The following is a 21,542-nucleotide window of genomic DNA, read 5'->3' as shown; positions in this document are numbered from 1 at the left end:
ACTTGTCCAACATACCTAGATGTCTAGCAAAGAACAGAGAAAACCATCACTCGTAGAGCTCGTAGCACGATTCAGAAACGATGCTCCTCGACCTCCAGAAGAAAGGAGGCCTCCTCCACTGCCTTCGTCCTCAGTACCAGCCAAAAAGCCAACAACTTCCAACATTCCTCGCCCATCACCTCAAAAAAGGGGAACAGAACGACACCCAACCGCAACCAAAACAACATTACCACGTACAATTATATCATCTGCGTCACGTGCACCTCGAGTCGCAGGCCAGGGTGCTACAGAACGATCAGCATCAACACCCGTGCAAAATGGTGCTGTTGATCCAAAACATAAACAGGAACGCCCAAACAATGTATCATTCACGCAAAACTTTACAGACTCAACATCATCACCGTCTTCATCTATTGTTTCATCCATGACGTTGGATTCGACACGGTCAACTGATAGTGATTTGGATGATACTGAACATTACGACTATGGTTTGGACGATGATGACGAAGATACAGAAAATTTGAATCCGGATTCTACGATTCGGTCGCTACGTATAAAGTATAGGGATGTGAGGGATCATGAGGAAGGTGGTGATGGGGGGTTGGATGAACGGGCGGATGTTGTGTTGCAGAAATGGTATGTGTTGTTGTTTGTGCCTGTTTATTATGTATGCTTCGATTATAAAAATGTTTTTTTTTCGCTAGGTCTCACTTGTTGTCTCGATCATCACCAAAACGGACTATAGCGACACCATCGGTGCCAGATCCAAAGGTATTGCAAACCAAAGCACCAAATACCGATATATTCAATACTGGATCAGACCCTGATACGGTTATCGCCAACATTCGCAAAAAGTAAGCCTTTACCAGAACATACAATGTTGTTTTCCCCGCTGAGTATCTTACTCAACGTTTAGATACGGCGTCCCAACAGACCCCGTATTCGCATCATCAACAAACACACGTTCATCCCTCCCAAGTGTGATGGCTCCGTTATTTACTTCATCTGTAAACAACAACAACAACAATAATAACCTGTTGGCAACACCACATATCGCAAGAACGGCAGCACCACATCCGGAACCTGTGCCGTTCCTGTCACAGTATTACCATTCGGGGAGGTATTCGCCGGTACGGAGCTATAGTGGGAGTGTTTTGTCTGTTACGCCAAAGATGGTAAGGCGAGAGTGGCTTGCAGCGCTATGGATGGTGGCACTGAAATCATTTTGTTTCGCAGCAATCACCACCACGACCGGACACGTCGTATCACGCTGCTGCTAAGATGGTAAGGTGAAGAAGTGGCTGTAAGATGTATTCAGAACATCTATATTAATGGTGTCCTTTTCTGGCAGTCACCACCACGACCGGACACATCATACCATACTGCTCCCAAGCTGGTAAAGTAAACAATTTGGTTCGAGAAATTACCGCCTGTTTGACGTGAGCTTTTTTTTGCAGCAATCACCATACCAACCAAATACATTATACCATACTACTCCCAACATGGTAAGACGAGAGTGTTTGCAGACCTGTAATATATTCCTGACTGTATATTGTTCAGCAATCACCACCACGACAACCCATATCATCCTGCACTGCTCCCAAGATGGTCAGAGAAGAAATTGTTTCCAGGAACATTCATCATTTGACAGCACCCATTTTTTTAGCAATCACCACCACGACCAGATACATCATACCATACCTCTCCATACACATCATCACCATACCCGTCATTGCATGCTTCAACTAGAATAAATGAGGCTCCAGCACAACGAGACTTTACACCGCCTTCACAATCAACACCATCTCAACCAGCAATACCAAACAACAAACAGGATATTGAAGTGCCTCTAGTCATGGACGATTTAATTACATCAGTGCCTATAGTCTTGGACGATTTCACTGCATTGCCACCACGACAGATAGCAATACCAGAGCACCACAATCATCAAGCAGTAGCTATCGCAGCTGTATCTGAACGTTTAGCTGTTGCTATGGAACTCATTGCACCAGCATCTGATGAGTCACCGGTGTTGGAGGTTGAACATGATGCTTCTGTAACGTGGTCTCAGACAATACGAGAAGCTGCAGAAACTCGTGTAGAGAATCATATAGTCTTTGAAACTGCGGATCTTGGAGTCATGCAAGAAGTGTCGCTCGTGCATGATCTTGTTGAGATTCATGATTTGAGATTGTTTGAGGATGCTGTTGTTTACGAAAATGTTAGTGACTCTAGTAGGAGAGATGAGGATAGTGGCGTTGTTGTTGCGAGGTTTGTGTATGAAGCTACTAAGCAAGAGGATGCTGATCACGTTAAAGTGTATCTAGAGGGGCGGGCTGAGGAGTTTGGTGGGAAGCTGCAGTAAGCAATAGGCTTGTACTTTGGCTCCATTTTTGTCGTGGTACTAATCATTTTTTATTGCCATTAGAGTGCAGCCACCGTCGGAAGGTTAGATCTTCAGTGTTTCGTGAAACAAACTTCCAGGCTGAGTTTTTTTGTCAATAATATATCACACCCTCTCATAGTAAAGCAACAGTAGCTGAAACGTTCGGAAAGAGATAAAGAGATTTACATGGGAGCAAAAGTTGAAAGTGCTATTCAAACAAAAATTTGGTACATGTGGGATGCTTCATAAGCCCTCAAATTTTTGACTCTATTCCCATACTCTACGCATCCACAGCAACAGTGTCCACGTCACTTTCAAGCATAGCTCGATTCGATATATATGGGTTCCATGTAGTAACTATCATTCGATTGCGCCATGTGTGCCTACAATTCCAGCCATCTAGATATTTAGTTACTTTTGATAGACTCAACTGCACGAGCCAAATCTTTTAAACCAGGTGCTTTGATGTCGGGTTGGACGCATTTATGCTTCATCAACGGTTGAGGACCAATGTCATTTTATTGGGCCTGGTGATGCCATGACGGATTGCGCTTTTGATGAGACCGAGTGGTGCGACATCGAAGCAGTATGGTTCATATGGGAGAGTTCGGTTGGGCTGCTGGTGGTAAGATTTGGTCGGATAGAACTGAAAGTATCTTGGCAAGCCAGTCATGACGAGAAACCAGGCTAATCATGGAAGCAGTAAATGGCACCCCGCACCCTCCTAAAGTCCAGTCAAGAAGTTGACGAGCAACCTGCAGGCATCAACAAGAAAGGCAGTTGTATAATAAGCAAATGTTGCCGATAGGGGAAGCTTTCCCAACAAGCTTGACAGTGAAACTATCTCCTTCATCTTCCCGTCCACGACCTCCTTCTTGTCCGATAGATCATACTGATGAAAGTATGTTACTTGGCACTCTTTTACCTGTGTCGACGGAAGAATATGTGTGACGGGAGCTATGTGCCAAAGATGTTTAGATTTGGAGGGATTCATACAACCAAGATTTGAATCGTTGGTCTCGTCTGCTTTCTTTGGTGTCCTCGTCACCACAATCATAAACATCAATCTATTCAATCAGGGACAGTACGCGTAGACAACATATGAACGATGTTGCTGGGGGCAGGCTGGAAACACGTCCTCATTCCCTCATATCCTTCACTTTTTTGCATATACGATAACCTCTTTGCCTCGCATCAAATACCCACACTCTTTGCACAATTTTCACTCGATTCAAACTACCGCACACATAAATCGTATTTGGAAGAAGCATTTTGCTTTGATTTTATTTTCAGTCGTAAAAAAGCACATAACAACAACATATACACATTTGGCCCCTCTCCCTTTCTTATCCTCCCTAACACACACGTCCTTCTTTTAAACAACAACAAATATATAAGCAGCCCCTTTTGAAACGTCCTTCAATCATATGTTGTGTTTACTTGGATGATTGGTATTTGGTGACGGCTAAAAAATGAATCATATGGAAATGATTAGCATTGCATCAAGTCAAGCTTCGCTCTCAATATCGCTACGAGAAACATGCTTTCTAGATCGTACCTTTGGTGCCTTCAGAGACGGCGTGCTTAGAGAGTTCACCAGGGAGAATGAGACGTACCGAAGTCTATAGCAGAATGGTTTTGAAATGATAAGTTGATCATGATGAGTGAATGTGTTACCAAAGAAAGTGATGACAACTCACCTGGATCTCACGAGAAGAAATTGTTGAACGCTTGTTGTATGAAGCAAGCTTGGATGCTTCAGTGGCAATACGTTCAAAGATGTCGTTCACGAACTATAATGAGGCAGAACGAAGGTTAGATCACTTTCCGTTTCTTGATGTGCGCAGTCAACACGATGATCATAAACATACAGAGTTCATGATGGACATGGCCTTGTTGGAGATACCAGTGTCAGGGTGAACCTGTTTCAAGACCTTGTAGCTATATAGATGGGAGGTGGTTGTGAGTAAAGCGAAGTTCAATCGTGAGGCGATTTTCAAAGGTAATGAACGATTGAATGGATATAACGGAATAATGAGTATCATAGGATTAAATCGATTCATACGATCATGATGATGATCATCGTTCATAATAGTCATTCCATTCAAACAACAGAACAGAACACTTACATGTAGGTGGAGTAGGTTTCCTTCCTTGCCTTTCTGGGCTTCTTCTTGTCACTACTGGTAGTCTTCTTTTCAGCAGTCTTGGCAGGCTATAAATAGAATGATATATATGCTGTTAGTGTTATTCCACGGGTTGTTATGATTTCACCCCAAATGTAATTGATGTGATTGTGATGAACGATTGAACGAGGAAGGGAGAGAAGGAGGACGTACCATCTTTCCTGCGGGCTATTCAGTAGAGTGGAGATAATTGGCATGTTAGTATACGGTATAGTATGTTTGATTCGATGCAAGAATCGAGATGTTTGTAAAATCCATGTTTTGACGATAAACAACAGAAGGACGAGATAGAAGGACGAGGAGAGCATGACGTTTATACCTTCTTTCCACCGGTTTCTTTTGGAGGCATGACTGATTATAGATTTGCTAATTGGAAGAGTTGCTTTACAGGTTTGTTGTTGCGAGTGTTTGGCGAGGAGAGACAAGGAATCCAAGTCAACGATGCAGAGCAAGCATCCAGTACATCGTGAAGGAGCGCGTCATACACGGCGAAGAGAGGAGAATCGAGAATCAATTGAATCCATTCTTACTCTATACGAGTACACATAGAAATCACGTCGATCTGTCATATTTCAAGATGTAATCGGAAGTGAAAAGTTCACTAGATACCGGCATTCAATATTTGAATTATAGAATCTACTCTATAACGTCTATAACACGCTCAAATCTCCATTTCCATTGCCAGATTTTGTCGGCCTGTCCCAAGCACTGATAGCATTCAATCTTCTTCATCCCCAACTTCGCAAAAATCAAAACACACTATAACAACCGAGAACCCATCTCTTTACAACCAAAAGACACTATCAGAAATGGCCGGAGGTATGCGCGATGCTGATTCTCTATTCAGTCATATTGATTGAATCTCGATTGTCACAAGACAGCGACTGATATACAAAGAAAGCCCATTATTCATCTACATCTTCCCCACAATAGGCAAAGGAAAATCTACCAAAGAAGCCGCAAAGACAACAAAGTCTCGCTCTGCAAAGGCTGGTCTCGTAAGTATCATCTTGTCTGTTGTATTGAGAATCATTCATTCCGATGTTTGATGTGGATGTTGAAAACCACCTCATTCGTAAAGAATTACATACAATCATATTGTTTATTCACTATTCATGCTATTCTACACAGCAATTCCCTGTCGGTCGTATCCATCGTCTCCTCCGTAAAGGAAACTATGCTCAACGAATCGGCAGTGGTATGTATATGTTCTCGGTATTAGAGGAATAGGGACGGAAACATCGTCTTTTGGGTTGCTGTAATATCGATGTGCCGGAGCATGTGGTCAATGCCGTCCATCCAAATCAATTGCGAAGTGCTTCAATCACTTCGCACAACAATCATCACACTGATGCTTTCAACGACCTTACACCAACCATATTCAATTCAATTCATCAATAGGTGCTCCTGTCTACTTGGCTGCAGTCCTCGAATACTTGGCTGCTGAAATCCTCGAATTGGCTGGTAACGCTGCTCGTGACAACAAGAAGACCCGTATCATCCCTCGTCACTTGCAATTGGCCGTCCGAAACGATGAGGAATTGAACAAACTCTTGGGTGGTGTTACTATTGCTCAGGGTGGTGTAAGTACTTATGATCTCTTCTTATTATACAATTTGTTGTGGTCTTTTTTGTGTTAAAGGTCTTATTCATTTTATAAATTTCAACGGATTAGGTCTTGCCCAACATTCACGCCAACTTGTTGCCCAAGAAGACTGCTGAACCTGCAGCAGCTCCCAAAGCTCCCAAATCCAAGAAGGTAAGACCAACAAATCGCAGCGTCGCTTAAGTCATTGACGAAGTTCAGCATGTCGCTTCCAATCACAACCACAACACTGTAACTATTCGCCTACATTCTATTAGGCCGCTCAATCTCAAGAATATTAAATTCGCAAACACAAATGCCAATTGAGAGAGTAATAAAGGGAGGGAAATAAGCAAAAACTGTCTCGAGGATTTGTGGAGAGAAGAAAACGTTAACAAAATGTATCTTTGTATTTAGCTGATATAAAAACTGCTTGAAATTTTCGCAAATCGACTGTGTCCTATAGGAACATCGAACTGAACGAGAGCCTCAATAAGTGGAGGACGCGATTGGGACGTGATATTCAGAAGCTTGCAGTAATAGAACTATCAGATCAATCATCAGAAAGAACTGGAGTTCCCAAAGTGATGCAAAAATAGACTGGCTAATGAGCCAAAACTGGTATATTAATGATTAAGACCTACAATGTACAAATGTCGGAGCAAACAAATTCAAGTCCTCTGTTGAATATGTAGCGTGTTGTTGTGGTGTTCAATCACTGGTATAGGACAACACCGACTGGCTAATACAGACTATGGCAACACCGATAAAGAACCAGTATGTCACGACCTTGTCTTCTGGATCATACTTTCGTGCGTTTGGCAGCAGTCCGTGGATCTGGTTGAAAACAGTGTGGTTTGGATCAATATTGATTTATAGGTTTGCATCTTGATTGTTTTTTGTGGCACTTACAGCAATATAAAACAGGATTCCAGCCACAGCACTCAGTACGATTCCACTGGCAAGAGTATCCCAGTGCGTGACAAAGATTACATATCCAAGGATTGCCCCAATGAACAAGAAGATGGAGTTTAGGGCAGCGAATAGCAAGCCTAATAGCACCAATTGCATTGAGTCAGTCTTTTTCTACATCGTGCAGAACTGGAGGACAGCGTACCAAACCATTCAGATCCAGTCGCATAATACCATGGTAACGACAATACCAGTCCTTCCGGTACTTTATGAAAGATGAGACCAACTGATATTAAGACACCCAAGCTTTCAGATCCGAGAGCACCTGTGAAGATACTAAAATATCGAAAAGGGTTTCAAATCAGTTTCGATTAACAAGGCATGCATAACAACGACAAAAAATGTCTGAGCTTCCCACATACATCAGTCCTTCAAACAGATTATGAAGCGCCAATCCAACAACAACTGGCATCATACTATGCCGTAACGATAACCGCTCATGATGACTGTTAAAGTCGACAACCTCCGTTGTGATTTCTTCACCACCAGCTTCACCGTCTTTAACAAAACTCTCTACCGCCCCAGGATTGTGACTATGACCATGATGATCATGACGGAATACACGTCCCAGACCTTTAGTCAACACCATCATACATACAATAGCACCAAGAAACACTCCCAACGATATCGTAACGGTGTGTTGTGGGTCGACAACAGTTGATGAAGAAATGTTTGCTTGTGCATCACTTAGCACGTCGCTTGTTGCTAGGTATGCCAACACGCCCGCAGCTAATCCGAGACAGCCAGCTAGGAAGGCCTGCGATTTTGATATTTTGAAAGGTAGGAGACTAGTCCGGTCTAAGAAGGGTATGAATGCAGCCAAGATGGATGCACATGCTGCGAGCCCGACCTATTCGTTTGAGTTAAGGGTAAGATGCGATGAGACAGGTGGTTGAATGATGAAATATTGTATCATCAAGTCCTTCAAACAACATAAGTCGTTTTAACTTCGGACTGCATTTAGCCTTCAGTTTGCATATTCCAGCCAAATTCAATTCAATTGAATTCAACAGCCGCAGCCCATTCCATCTAACACCCTCGTGCAATTCACCACACAATTCCACAATTCCCACGAAATAGTTTTTTCCATGACCATGGCTCACCAATCCGAACGCTACACTAACATTCCCGGTAGCAAAATTGCCCTATTAGAACGTGATGGATGCATTAATTCCAATCGATTTGATGCCAACCCATGCACAATTAAAGTACGTTTGATTCTTGGGCGGGGTCTGTGGACGTTGCATCAGGAGTGGTAGCAGTGTCATTGGCATCTTGAGCGTATACAGAGCTTATAAGAATCGCAGCTAGTAGCAGTGGCAGCAGTGTGGATTTGTACATAGCGAAGGCGATGGTGTTTGGTTGTCGCAAAATCCTCTCACCCATACAAATGAAGCAAAGAGTTGCACAATGACAAACGACGGCGTCACTTTGAAATTGGAAATTGGTGACAGTGGAAGTAGTGGCCATATTCAATATTCCAAAGAAAGACAGCATCTTGAAACGGGCTCGTTTCGCATCGTCACCATTCTTGCTTAGCGATGATTCGTTTCGTGGTATAGTAGTAGTCAGGTTTCAATAGTGTGAGAATGTCAAGGTCCAAGGTTCTCGTACCTATTTCTGCGTTCATATCCTCGCAACAGCACTTCCATTTCTCTCTTTCCATGGCAAATCAAAGAACTCGATGTTTCGTGGCGACAGTAATAAATGAACTGTAGCACCTTGCTTGCAAATCGTATAAATACAATGCAACATCCGTAAAAATACTTGGTGCGTTGATATCTCATACTCTCAGTGGGAAAGTCTGACTCGAAATGTAATTTAAACTTTTGAACGTGGGGTTTCTGATATGCTGGCGACGAGTTCCAGAGAAGAACCACTGCTTCTATGCAATAAAAGATACTACTGCTTATAAATATTCAATGGAAGTCATGATACTTATCCACGTCGGACGACAAATTTCTCGTTCTTGTCATTTGCGTAACTCACTGTGGAGGGCATTGAGTTGGTTATTCCAATTGGCTAGCGATTAGCGATGACCACCAATGCAAATATAGTCAAGACGGGCATTTTCAGCATAATCTGTCATATGTGACAGAAAAATTATCCCAAAAACGAAAGATACCAAACTCGAACTCGCAACAATAGGAGGGTCCCCACCGCGCATTTTTTTTTCAGAACTTAACAGCTATCAGTCCAACAAACAGGATGACTATATTAGCACGAGATCCATCGTCAGAGGAAGTGAAATCTACTGTTATGCCTTCAAACATTGACTCGAACGAAGAGATTCTTGTTGATGAAGAACTGTCACTTTTTCAAGAACCCGAAGACTTCAGACCAAAGACTCCACCGCCGACATTCACTACGTTTGATCGAACTCCCGAAGACGTTCAAGGAGGTAAATACAGAAACTTGCTTCTGTTTTTTGGTTTGTGATGTATTGCTGATTGCTGACATTTTTGACATCTCAAAATTGCTTTACAGGTACCCCGTCGCAGTTCCAATTAAGGCTTATTTCTCCACATTCGTTATGGGGTCACATGTTATGGAATGCTGGTAGATTTCCAAATGATTTCAGCGTGCTTTATGAGTCAAGTTTAAAGGCAAATGTTGAATCATATCACCACCCCAAACTTCTGTAGGAATTGTGCTTACGCGGCATCTGGATCATAACAAGCAGCTATGTCATGGTAAAACGTGAGTGTCATACATTTTCAGCAACGGCTCGCTTTCCCTTCCATTGTCAACCAACGAGTCTCAAATCTCGGTTCTCCCCGAAAGTGTGCTAGAATTGGGAGCTGCCGCTGCTCTACCCTCATTCGTATCGGCTATTAATGGGTGCAAGCTGGCAGTCATTACTGATTACCCCGAGAAGAATTTGATTGAAAACATGGACTATAATGTTCGAGTGAATCTACCAGAGCTGCTAGATAGTGGTGTCATTAAGATTATGGTAAGCCGTATAGGCGAATACTTGGAAGCTGGTGGCTGGTAGTGCTTGTTGGATTGCCCACTTTTGCCCTTAAAACGAATGGGTTTGATGATTGCCCACTCACAACGACAGTGAATCATTGCTGACACTCACCTATTTTAAAATTTTCGATAACAGGGACATTTATGGGGAGACGACGTATCGCCGATCTTAAACGAATTGGTCCCATTCAACACATCTAAATTCGACGTCGTCATTCTAGCAGATGTGATTTTCAATCACTCTCAACACATTGCCCTTCTGAAATCAGTGAAGGCTACATTAGCAGAAGGAACAGGGATTGTGTATGTGCCATTCTCACATCACAGGCCAGATTTAGCTCATAAAGATATGGCGTTCTTTGAATTGGCACAGGCTGACCCCTTTAATTTTAAAGTTGAGAAAATGTTTGAGGAGCGGCTGAAGCCCATGTTTGAGGTTGATCGTGGGCCTGCAGAGATCAGAGCCACTGTGCATGTTTATGCTCTGAGGATCTGAAGAATTTAGATGGTGGTGGTAGTTTAATATATAGAACTCTTTGATGTAAATATATAGTCGCCTTTCAAAACGTATAAGCTGTCGAAGAGCCAGTGGGTCAGTGGAAGAGCCAGTGGAAGAGCTCTTGTCGATTTTTCTTGTTTGGTCTTGTGTGTTAACAAACAAAACACAAACAAGGACAGTCTCTTAGTCAGATCATCTAGTAGATCATTACCATAGTCAATAGATCTACTGATTAAGCGTACGGATCTATACATATGAATGCTCTACTCTCAGAAGGGATCTTGTCAACACGAAATGTTTCCCATGCTGCGATACTGAACAAACATGGCATACCAAAGACTAAATCTGCAAATTTCGAGGTATGTTACATTGATTTCTATCGTGCACGAATATTGCTTCTCGACTTTGGGTCGTGGTGGTGGTGATTGTTACGAGACATCAAACACGGTTTGAATTGATTTTTGAGAACTGTTCGTTCGGAGTGCGTTAAACTGCAAATGGCGATATGGTACTTTAAAATTCAGTCTCTGGTATAATGACACTTTCTTCACTTCAAACTAGATGTCTCAAGCAGAATGGGTCACTTTAGAAACTTCCTTCAATTCACCTGCTGTAGCACGAGGAACAGGTCAAAACGATGGTGTCTTCTTTATGGGCAAACAATATCGTGCTGTAAGGGCAGACAAGATGTCGGTTTATGCTAAAAACGCTCAAGGTGGAATACTTTGTGCTAAAACAACCACACATTATGTTGTTGCTGCTTACGATGCCGAGATGTATGCTAGTGTCGCTGTTGAAGCTGTAGAGAAACTAGGTATGTACCAGTTGCTTTCGTTATTTACATTCTAACCCTTTGTTGTACCTTCTAAACCTGACGATTTTCGTTCTAGCTGCATATTTGAGGACAAAGAACAAGTAGTATCTGGAATTTACACACTCATTGCCTAATTGTTCAAATCGTCACTGTAAGATACCTTCAAATACACCACCTTCACGACCGTGAAGACCAGAGCAAGACCACCCGGCACGATGCAACCCGAATTGTCGTGCATGGACAGGTCCATCTGTCTCAATACAAAAAAAAATCATTTTAAGTAGTTTCAGAAAAACCTCATATTTGCCAAACCCTCAGAACTTGTTTTGTTATGTTTAGCTTTATACTGCATAGCAGGTGAAAGAGAGGCATCCGGAACATTCGAAGAGGAGACATCTTATTTTATGCACGTACGAAAGGGTAAATCACGGCTTGTTCAATAGCGATTGGTACCATACAAACTGTGTAAACACAACTTTTGACGCGTCTCTTTACATTCAACTTAGCAGAACAATTCATTCGCGGCGATCGGGGACGAAAATCGCAATCTTAAAACGGATTCGAACCTTCGAAAGTTTCATACGACGAGCCAAAAAAAGTCGGTTCCAAAACGTGGGGTGACTTTTCGTTTACTGTCAGAATTCCCAAAGTCCAAAACCTCATCATCAACACCCAGAATGTACCAAAGCTATAATATCCAAGCCGCATTCTGAGATTTCAAGCTAGTACGGGCACGTATATTGTTGGACGCCGTCGTATTTAAGCTTGTCATCGAACAAGTATTTGACTGCGTTTTCGCTCCTTGATAGGGTTTCAAGCTTTGGCAGGCAACTACACGCCATAATGCCTAAACTGCTTTCGAGTCTCGTTTATGATAATGGCGTCCTTCAGAACTTCCCTACTACGTTACGAGCTCAACGACTCTCCAAACGAGAGAGATCTATTGCTAGGCAACAGGCTATTGCTGAAGAGAAGGAGCGTCGAAAACTTCTCGAAATCTTGGAAGCTGAAATAGGAGCGCGTGATGCTCTGCTTCCACCACTGGTGCCAGACATAAGCTCTGGTTCTTCTACCGCGGCACAGTCAGACTCTTCGTCTGACCTGTCAAATGTGCCAGATCAACAAGATTCAAACGCGAAACGACGTCGTAATGATGACAGTGATGATAGTGAAGGCAGTGGTGGTAGCAGTAGCAGTGAAGGATCTCCATCTCGCAAAAAGAAACGAGTAGTATGGAAGGAAGAGTTGGTAGAAGTACGCTTCATGTCTTTAGAGGAGGATTCTGCTCATATAGTCCCCCAACCAGAATTACTACCAAATGCAGTAACATCACCATCTGCATCAGACGCTTCACCACCTATAGTAGTAGTCGGTCAACCACAATCACCACCAAATTCATCGCCACCACCTGTATCACCATGTGAATCAGACGCCTCCGCACCTATTATGATAGTCGCTCAACCAGAATCAACACCAAATGCATCACCACCACCTGTATTACCATCTGTATCAGACGCTTCACCAGCTATAGTAGCAGTCGAGCCATTCTTCCAAGTAGCAGAAGTCCGACCACCAAAAGTTGCTGCCTTCATTGCTCTTTGGGACGACGACGAACCTCTCGAATATATTGAATACGATAGGAGCAGTAGTAGTAGCAGTAGTAGTGACGAAGAATTAGTAGTACCAAACGTGAAACCCAAACCAAAATCCAAACCCAAAGCATCTACTACCAAGTCCAAATCCAAACCACATCGTAAACACCAAATTGTCGATGAAGAATCAGACGACGAGGAGGACGACAAAGTCGAACAGATTCGTAACTCAGCTACTTTGTATGATGAAATCGATTGGCAAGAGTCAATGCCATTGGATTCCGAGCGTGACCACGACAAGGTTAATGACGTGTACCTCTACGAAGATGATGATATGGAATGTGGTGAGGAGGATGCTATTGGAGAAGTTGAGGAGGATGAAGAGCAAGCGGCAGTTGTTGTTCGATTCCCCAGAAGGTATACATGCTGCACGAAGTGTTTTGTTGGCCTTTACTTGAAGCCAAAAAAACTGATAGAAAGCCTTTACAGCTTTGAGCTCAAAATTACTTTACGAATCCTGGAATATTTGGACAACAAGACTGTACTCAAGGCTCATCGTGTCTCTCGCTTCTGGAATCGAAGTCTCAACAAGTTTGATAAACGAATGTGGATGCATCGTGTCATGGAGCTTGATCCTGGAGCTACTGTTGCAGATCGTTTATCAACTTGGAAAAAGGTAAGCGTTGTTACCATTTGGAGCAATCGAGCGCCTAACTTTTTTTTCTCCATTTGAAAACATAGGTTTATATATGGCATCAAATGATTACAGAAGGCCTCTGCTATACAACCTTTGTATCCAGGATCTCCAAGGATGGCTTCATATCTCCGACATCCCACCTGATGATCCAATCACGCCCAACAAGAGCCATGGCAAAAGCTCAAAAGTTGGCAACAAGTGATTCTGCAACAAAGTTATCGAATGATATCAAGCATTTTTATATGGTCGTGCCATCTGAAGATCGCCGTATGTTCGATTCACCAAGCTCATTCCCACTCCCGAAAGCCTTCCTCACAATAGACATGAGGTTGGGCATAGTATATCGCGCTGATGGGCTATGGAGACCATCAAATCTTCAAATGACAAATTTGTGGTCGTTCGCAAGCCACTCACGAAAATTGGGTCGTTTGAATGGGCCAGTATTCGATGCTTGCTTCTTGCCAGAAGCTAGTATGCTGGTCACGAGTCCTTGTGCTACTATAGATGACGACCATGAATGCATCAAAATGTATAAAATGCGTGATGGTATTCTTGAAGAAAAGTATGTTATACCAGCGGCTTCTGCTAGTCCTTGTGCCAAATATCCTGCTTCAGTCTTGGCTGCTGATGAGGAAGCTGGTCTTTTGGTTGTTACTCATGATGGATGGATTAATATTTGGTCTATTGATAAAACTGAATGCAAGGAGACTATTGATGTACATCGATATGTCAATCCTGAAGAGCAAATTGAGAATGTGGCTATTGGTGGTGATTATGTTGTCGTTGTTACTCGAAGCTCGAACTTTGTAAGCTAACACTTTCTGTGAGGTTCTTTTTTTTTGTTCCTCACGTAGAGTATCTTTCACCATCCTACTTAGATACTGGTATTTGACGTCGTAACTGGTCAACATCTTCACACCTTCGATCAATGCTGTCACGCATTGCATGCTCGAACTGGTGAATCAAAGAAGTGGAGTGAGCATTGTACCTCCCAACTTCTCATTCAAGGACCCCTACTCTTTGCATCTCAAAACCATCGAGACTGTCGTATCCAAGTCTTCAATCTACATACTGGCCACCACTTTTATACCCTAAAACCATACGACAAGAATCTTGTCATCAACCAATACATTACGAGTATGTACATGTCTGCTGATCGGATGACGTTGGCTGTAGGATTGAGTAGCTCAGATATCATCTTGTATGATTTCTGGCCTGTAAAAATCAATCGTAGTGTTATTACAGCTGAAAAGGATGTGGAAGTCGCTGCTGCAAATAATGCTGGAGTGTTCCCATTCTCGGTCTTGTATCGGGAGTTGAAAGAAGTAGAAGAAGGGAGGTTGGAAGAGGTTGAAGGTGTATTGCTCTTCTGATGCTTTGCCTAGCTGGAGCAGTTTTGGAAGTTGGATATCTGCACGTAAAAGTTTTTTGCTTGCTTTTGGCACACACATCACTCGCTATTATCCTTGCAGACTTTTGTATATCCATGTTTAGAGTATTCGTTTATATTTTTGCTTCTTTGCTTATATACCTCCTGTTACATGAAAGCTCAGTCACCAAACCCTGCCTCGTTGGTGTTTGTTCCATGGCGAAATCTGCCAAGCTTATATCAACGAAAAAACGAGGCTTGTATTCCCTTGATGGTTCGTGTGTTCGCAGGGAGAGTCTCTTATATATCGACGAACACATGGTGGTCGAACGAGTCATCAAATTGAAAATTTCCGAGAAATCGTGAATCAAAAGCTCTACATCTTGAGGGACAACGCAAGGGCCTCCATCCGGCAATACTGAATCGTACCTGCTAAGGAATTTATAAAAGACCTATGGCCAGCTCTGAAATAGTAAGGTTCCTCTCGAACTCTTCCTCCAACAATGCCGTGCAAATGATGGGCGCAACTTGGAAATCTAACGAGAGGCCTCCAGCTACGAAGCAATACAAGTCCTCAATAACTATGAAATCACGAAACGTAGACGTCGCAACAATGAACAATTCCAGGAGTGGTATAGAATCAACCAACAAATCAACATTAAATACCAACAGCCAACAGCAGGACGTTTCACTAGAGTTTGATACATTTGATGCTATAACGGGATGGGGAGAAAACCAAAACGATGAACCTGTTAGACGATGCCTGACTGCTCCTAGCACCGTCTCGTATGTATCAGGGGATACGCCATTTCCCACACCGGACATTAGTCGAAATCAACCATTAAAATCTGGAGCATCACGGAGAACGCCTAGCGGGAAGACGCGAACTTTAGTGTTGAACAATTCAACTCCCAAATCATCAGCCAAAGTGAAAAGCACCCGTGTTAGCAACAATGTTAGAATGAGTGGATGCACTGGAGAAGCAGAAGAGGAGCATAATCATCGAAAATGGTTGATGGATGGAGAAGACGATTCGATTGAATATCTATGTGATGATAGAGAGGCATGGGATATTCCTGGTTGTGTGGTTGCTGCAACGCCATTATCACCACAATTGGATTCTAAACCGTTGATATATAACGATGCTGCTACTACAATTACAGTTGCGTCTTCAGCACGCTCGTCACCTAAAATGATGCCCCCACCCCTACCAGCATCTCTAATGGCCGCCGCTCTGGATATAATACAGGAGTCTGACAAGATAGTAGATACCAGAGCAATGGAACGTAAAGCTGTCCTGCCACATATTGAATCCTCACCGATGCTGAAAATACCACAGCAACAGCACCATTTCCAACAACACCAACCACAACTACAGTCAAACCCGTCGCGACCTAATTCACCAGCACACACACGACCAAAATCATCGAAATCCTCGTTAAACATGTATATGCAACCAAGCAAAGATTTAATGGTAAACACTACAGCTTCAATCAATACACTACCACCACCGGAAGCAGTCCTCCGTCCTAAATCCGCCAAACCCGTCGCACGAGCAGGCACGCCATCAACACCCATGGACATTATATCTGTTCGCCAAAAGCTACGGAGATCAGCTAATAAGAGATCAATTGGTCTCGCTGCCTCTAAAGGAAATGATTCAAAACCCAAGTCAAGACCAACTAGTTCCACACGAAAGGACCACAGCAAGGCTGTAAGATCTGTGCTTGCACCAGCTGCTGATCCCGTAGACGGCATACTGATAGATTCTCGGCCAGGGTCTGGCAGGCGCGGAACAGTAGCTGCAGATGACTATCTAAGTGATGATGATAATGAACCTGCCGATCGACAGTGTATGAGGTTGCGACAAGCGCCCTGGTCGGCTACTCCCACTATATCAGGTCGATCATTTACCACCACGACTACCAGTACATTGGAGAAACAAGCATCAGCTACTTCCAATATAACCACAGGACCAGCAATCCCAGCAGCTTCATTCGATTTAGCTGAAAGTCGATGGTCAACACTGAGAGCATCAAAAACATCAAACAGCAAACTTCGAGTCAAGACGTGTTGTCTAGAACCATTCGTAGTTGCCGAACCATTATTGTCACGAGAGATGGATCAGTTTGCTAAAAAAGTGTTACCGAGTGATTTGTCAAGACCGCCATCGACAGCTGGGAGTTACGAGTACTTGACGAATGTAACGAGGAGGTTTACGTAAAAAATATAGTAGTATCCGAATCATAATAAGAGTCTCGCAAATAATGAAACGTAATGGCAAAGTGCGGGCTTTGGACTGTCAGAGTGTAGTTTAAAATTGTTATGATGTCTATATTGATTTATCGTATAACTACGAGCATACTTGAAAGCGAAAAAATGCAAATTCCGGCAGTACAAATTTTGTGCCTTTAGACCTATACGTTGACTTCCTCCTGCTTAACACCCTTCTCCAACATAGCTTTATAAGGAGCCAAAGCAGGAGTGACTTCTTCAGCCAAGAAGCGATCCACCTGTTGTGGTGCTCGACCCACAAAAGTAGTAGGATCCAACAAGGAATCCAATTGTGCCCATATAGGCTTAAAGTATTCCGTCTTCCTAACCCTCTCAATCAAATCATTCTCACCACCTTCCTCTTTAACCGTTCTGCCAGCCTGGTGAGACAGCACTCGAATCTCCTCATGACATACTTGTCGATCACCACCAGCTTTGACCATGGCCATGATTATGTTTTCGGTAGCCATGAATGGCAGCTCTTGGGATATACGACGACCAATGACTTTCGGGTATACTACGAGACCTTCTGAGACGTTTTGTATCAGGGTCAGGATGATGTCGGCGGTCAAGAAGGCTTCTGGGATGGTGATGCGTCTATTTGCAGAGTCGTCTAGGGTTCGTTCGAGCCATTGTAGAGCAGCTGTTTGTTGGGCGTTGCCGATGAGCACCATCAAGTGACGTGCTAGGGAGCAGATACGTTCACATCGCATGGGATTACGTTTATACGCCATGGCGGAGGATCCGATTTGATCTTTTTCAAATGGTTCTTCGATTTCCTAGGTAGAAGATATAGAGTGATGAGACTCGTAAGAAGATGCTGGGGTGATGATCGTATAGTGTGTTCGTTTTCATTCGTGCCAGCCTCAACGTGGCTGGACACCGTCTCGAACTCTACAGTTCTCGAAACGAGTGGACATATACCTTTCTACACGTACCTTCAAGTTTTGTAACAAACGCAAATCAGTGGCCATCTTGTGTGCAGTAGCACCAAAAGAAGCCAAAGAAGCCAAAGCATCCAAGTCAACTTTACGAGAGTATGTTTGACCAGTGACGATAAAAGCAGAAGGGAATCCAGCCATTTCCGTAACTCGTTTATCCAATGCTTCTATTTTTTCATGGTCACCATCAAACAAGGCCATAAAGGATGCTTGAGTACCCGTAGTTCCCTTGACACCTCTAAACCTCAGATCATCACGAGCACGTTGCATGTTTCGTAAATCTATAACTAGTTCCTGGACCCATAATGAAGCACGTTTGCCGACGGTGGTCAATTGAGCTGGTTGGAAGTGAGTAAAGCCGAGCGTAGGCAAATCACGATATGTTTTACAAAATCCAGCGAGGCTTTGAATAGCAGAAGCAAGTTTTGGAATCAAGATGTCAAATCCATCACGGATACAAATCAAGTCTGCGTTATCTCCTACGTAACATGATGTAGCACCTAGATGGATTATACGAGCAGCAGCTGGAGCAGCGACACCAAATGTGTGTACGTGAGCCATGACATCATGACGACGACGTTTTTCTTCTATAGCGGCCATTGCATAGTCAATGTTGTGTATATTGGCCTTCATCTGAGTGAGAGCTTCATCGGTGATGTCTGTCAAGCCTAGTTCCTTTTCGGCGGTGGCGAGGTACAACCATAGTTGTCTCCATGTGCTGAATTTCTTGTTATCGGAGAAGTTGTATGACATTTCAGCAGAGGCATATCGAGATGTCAACGGACTGGCATATTTGTCCTGTGGGCTAGCTCCAGTCATTCTAAAGCAAGACGTGAGAGAAATGCAGTGAGCGCTGATAGTCGGTAGTGGGATTGTGATTATTTTGTTGTCAAAGGTGCAATCAAATGTTGAAAAGCTGGTGAAAAAGAATGATTTTTTTCAACTACACAAATGTTGATAATGTCGGAGTATGAAAAGCAGCAGATGCTGGCGATAGTGAAGAATAATGATTCAAATTACATAAATCAAAAGTTCTTTGACAAGTTCAGTTACATTAGTGGTCCTTCTTGACTGTATTCCTCTTGTGCGTTTTGACAACAATCTCCTGCAACAAAAAAGACCAGATACGCCACCATATCCTCTATTACCCAAATGGTTTTGCAAGAGCATACCTTGTAATAGATTCTCTTGTACAAAATCAGCTCCTTTAAGTGTCCTTTATCTAAAGTGTGAAGCTTGAAAAATGATTTTTGTGGTGGCTGGAGTTCGTCCAGAGAATGTTTTTTCTTGACTTTGATCTTAATAATGAGGTTTTGTCTTCGAACATTTTACGCGTTTGTAGCCTTTTACATGGCGTCTCAGTGCCTGGGTTTGAGATTTTTACTTTGAATGTCGTTTGAAATTTCTTCATTTTAGTACACGAAGAGACGAAGAGAGGACTACGACGCGATTATCGCGAACTATAACTTTTCCAATTGATGGAATACCATACTTTTGTAGCTATATAATTATATGAGGATATCACCTCTTTTCAAAGCTCGAACAACATCCAAATCATTTGAATTTCGCGAATGGATGGCAGTATTGACGACGCTGATTGACTCTCATCAGCATTCACACTATAGATGCACTCGTAGGTCCGGCCTAATCTTTGTCGTTGTATGGATATCCGTCACAATTACCATTTCAATATTCAGCAATGTATTCGACAATGTATCTGTCCCGGAACGAACTCATAATCTGCAGCAAGGATGGAGACTACAATTGGATCGTGAAATCCAACAGGACGTAATGCTAGAACTAGGCCGAGAAGATCAACATCAGATCAACATCACAAAGGAATGGATGGACAAGATTAGCTCTATACCTGTCACGAACCCCACGGCAGACGATGCCTCGCCTCATCAATGTGGGACCTGGCAATCCAATTATAAATACTTGCACGCATCCATGATGGACAGGACTCATCCACACCCAAAATTCGCATCCTATTGGTGTCCTTCAGCAGTCCATTGTGGGGGTCTGGCTGATCGTATATTAGGAATGACGACCGTATTTCTATTCGCTTTATTGACAAATCGGGCTTTTGTAGTGGAGTGGGATCATCCAGTCCCAGCTGAATTGGTATTCGCATACTCACATATCGATTGGAGATCAGAGTCATTGCCATGGGCAGACACTACATTTGTGAGCCAAGGTGGTCGTGTTGTAAATCATTTGCATTGGCAAGGGTGGGAGATTGATAGGGCGTGGCTGGAACAGGATTGGGAAGCGATGTATCCTCAAGATTACATAAGGTAATTCTAGTGGTGGAGGGTGCAAAGCTACATTGGTTCCAGTCGTGGATAATTGAAGCTTCTTATTTCACCTCTGGTACCAGACTAAAGAATCTCCCTATTCGAGTATAGATTTGTGACAAATCGAGGCATCATACACAGAATGTTTAAATCCAAACTTTACGGTCCAAGATTACGGGAACTGGGATTGAGGCCAACCACAGCATTCTCCTGTATTGTAGATTTCTTGTTTACACCATCTCCTGCCGCTCAGGAAATTATAAACACGTATGCCCCAATACTCGACCATCCTGCTGTCTTCTCTGTTGGTATTCAGATTCGAGCAGGAGATGCTGGACTGCTAGATCCAAGTCAGGACTCACCTGATTTGGATCTTTTTGATGGATTTTGGAAGTAAGTCTTGTCGTGGTGTTTCCAAGAATTAGTAATACTATTTATACACTAGCTATGATGTATTTGAGTGATACTCATCCTCATTTCTTCAATCTTACCAATAATAACAGTTGTGCTATTGATCTAGCACAGACATATAGACCAGCAACATCTCATCTAGTCTACTTCCTCATAACGGACTCCCCTTATATAAGATCTCATGCACGACTCGACCCCCGTATCGGCCCATACTTACTCACTACAAACGTCCCGCTGGGCCACATCCAACTACTGGCCGACGCATCATCTGTAAACTCGACTATTTCTGGAGCTGTAGCTGAAGCTTGGTTGCTCTCCATGACGAAATACCAAGTCATCTCGCAGGGAGGATTTGGAAAGCTGGCTGTATTTAAAGCATATGGACGTAATAGAGGTCGGGCCGTTATTATAACGCCAGTGACGAATCAGGACTTGACTAGATGGCTCAAGATTAGAGAAGCACCGGATTGTAGTTTAGAGGAATCATTCTCATCGTTTGCCGATATCGCGGCAGACTGGTCTCTAGGTTGATGAGACACTTTG

At 43.1% G+C, this 21,542-nt stretch overlaps 7 protein-coding genes across 7 annotated transcripts; 5 read left to right on the top strand and 2 right to left on the bottom strand.

The window, feature by feature from the left end:
* Window positions 1-3,822: 3,822 nt before the first annotated feature.
* On the bottom strand, window positions 3,823-4,921 carry SmJEL517_g06178 (uncharacterized protein; the record flags this gene model as incomplete). Its single annotated transcript, XM_031172104.1, has 7 exons — window positions 3,823-3,851; window positions 3,945-4,008; window positions 4,087-4,179; window positions 4,258-4,327; window positions 4,516-4,601; window positions 4,726-4,740; window positions 4,892-4,921. 7 exons carry the CDS (start codon window positions 4,919-4,921, stop codon window positions 3,823-3,825), a joined length of 387 nt encoding a protein of 128 aa, XP_031021930.1.
* A 460-nt stretch (window positions 4,922-5,381) lies between these two features.
* SmJEL517_g06177 (uncharacterized protein) lies at window positions 5,382-6,459 on the top strand (the record flags this gene model as incomplete). Its single annotated transcript, XM_031172103.1, has 6 exons — window positions 5,382-5,391; window positions 5,506-5,570; window positions 5,704-5,770; window positions 5,974-6,155; window positions 6,248-6,331; window positions 6,436-6,459. The coding sequence occupies 6 exons, from the start codon at window positions 5,382-5,384 to the stop codon at window positions 6,457-6,459; spliced, it is 432 nt and encodes a 143-aa protein (XP_031021924.1).
* Window positions 6,460-9,337: 2,878 nt separating this feature from the next.
* On the top strand, window positions 9,338-10,601 carry SmJEL517_g06176 (uncharacterized protein; the record flags this gene model as incomplete). Its single annotated transcript, XM_031172102.1, has 5 exons — window positions 9,338-9,530; window positions 9,617-9,688; window positions 9,775-9,829; window positions 9,914-10,085; window positions 10,242-10,601. 5 exons carry the CDS (start codon window positions 9,338-9,340, stop codon window positions 10,599-10,601), a joined length of 852 nt encoding a protein of 283 aa, XP_031021925.1.
* Window positions 10,602-11,165: 564 nt separating this feature from the next.
* On the top strand, window positions 11,166-11,523 carry SmJEL517_g06175 (uncharacterized protein; the record flags this gene model as incomplete). The annotated part of the gene is made up of 2 exons (XM_031172101.1): window positions 11,166-11,418; window positions 11,495-11,523. 2 exons carry the CDS (start codon window positions 11,166-11,168, stop codon window positions 11,521-11,523), a joined length of 282 nt encoding a protein of 93 aa, XP_031021922.1.
* A 738-nt stretch (window positions 11,524-12,261) lies between these two features.
* SmJEL517_g06174 (uncharacterized protein) lies at window positions 12,262-15,080 on the top strand (the record flags this gene model as incomplete). The annotated part of the gene is made up of 4 exons (XM_031172100.1): window positions 12,262-13,427; window positions 13,500-13,686; window positions 13,752-14,513; window positions 14,586-15,080. The coding sequence occupies 4 exons, from the start codon at window positions 12,262-12,264 to the stop codon at window positions 15,078-15,080; spliced, it is 2,610 nt and encodes an 869-aa protein (XP_031021923.1).
* A 450-nt stretch (window positions 15,081-15,530) lies between these two features.
* On the top strand, window positions 15,531-17,300 carry SmJEL517_g06173 (uncharacterized protein; the record flags this gene model as incomplete). Its single annotated transcript, XM_031172099.1, has 1 exon — window positions 15,531-17,300. The coding sequence occupies one exon, from the start codon at window positions 15,531-15,533 to the stop codon at window positions 17,298-17,300; it is 1,770 nt and encodes a 589-aa protein (XP_031021928.1).
* Window positions 17,301-17,493: 193 nt separating this feature from the next.
* On the bottom strand, window positions 17,494-19,110 carry ADE13 (adenylosuccinate lyase; the record flags this gene model as incomplete). Its single annotated transcript, XM_031172098.1, has 2 exons — window positions 17,494-18,129; window positions 18,289-19,110. The coding sequence occupies 2 exons, from the start codon at window positions 19,108-19,110 to the stop codon at window positions 17,494-17,496; spliced, it is 1,458 nt and encodes a 485-aa protein (XP_031021929.1).
* Between the last annotated feature and the right edge of the window lie 2,432 nt (window positions 19,111-21,542).

This window comes from Synchytrium microbalum (genome assembly GCF_006535985.1).
Source record: "Synchytrium microbalum strain JEL517 chromosome Unknown SmJEL517_scf0085, whole genome shotgun sequence".
NCBI classification, from domain to species: domain Eukaryota; kingdom Fungi; phylum Chytridiomycota; class Chytridiomycetes; order Synchytriales; family Synchytriaceae; genus Synchytrium; species Synchytrium microbalum.
The sequence above is the reverse complement of the archived record's forward strand: the minus strand, read 5'-3'. Positions and strand labels throughout refer to the sequence as shown.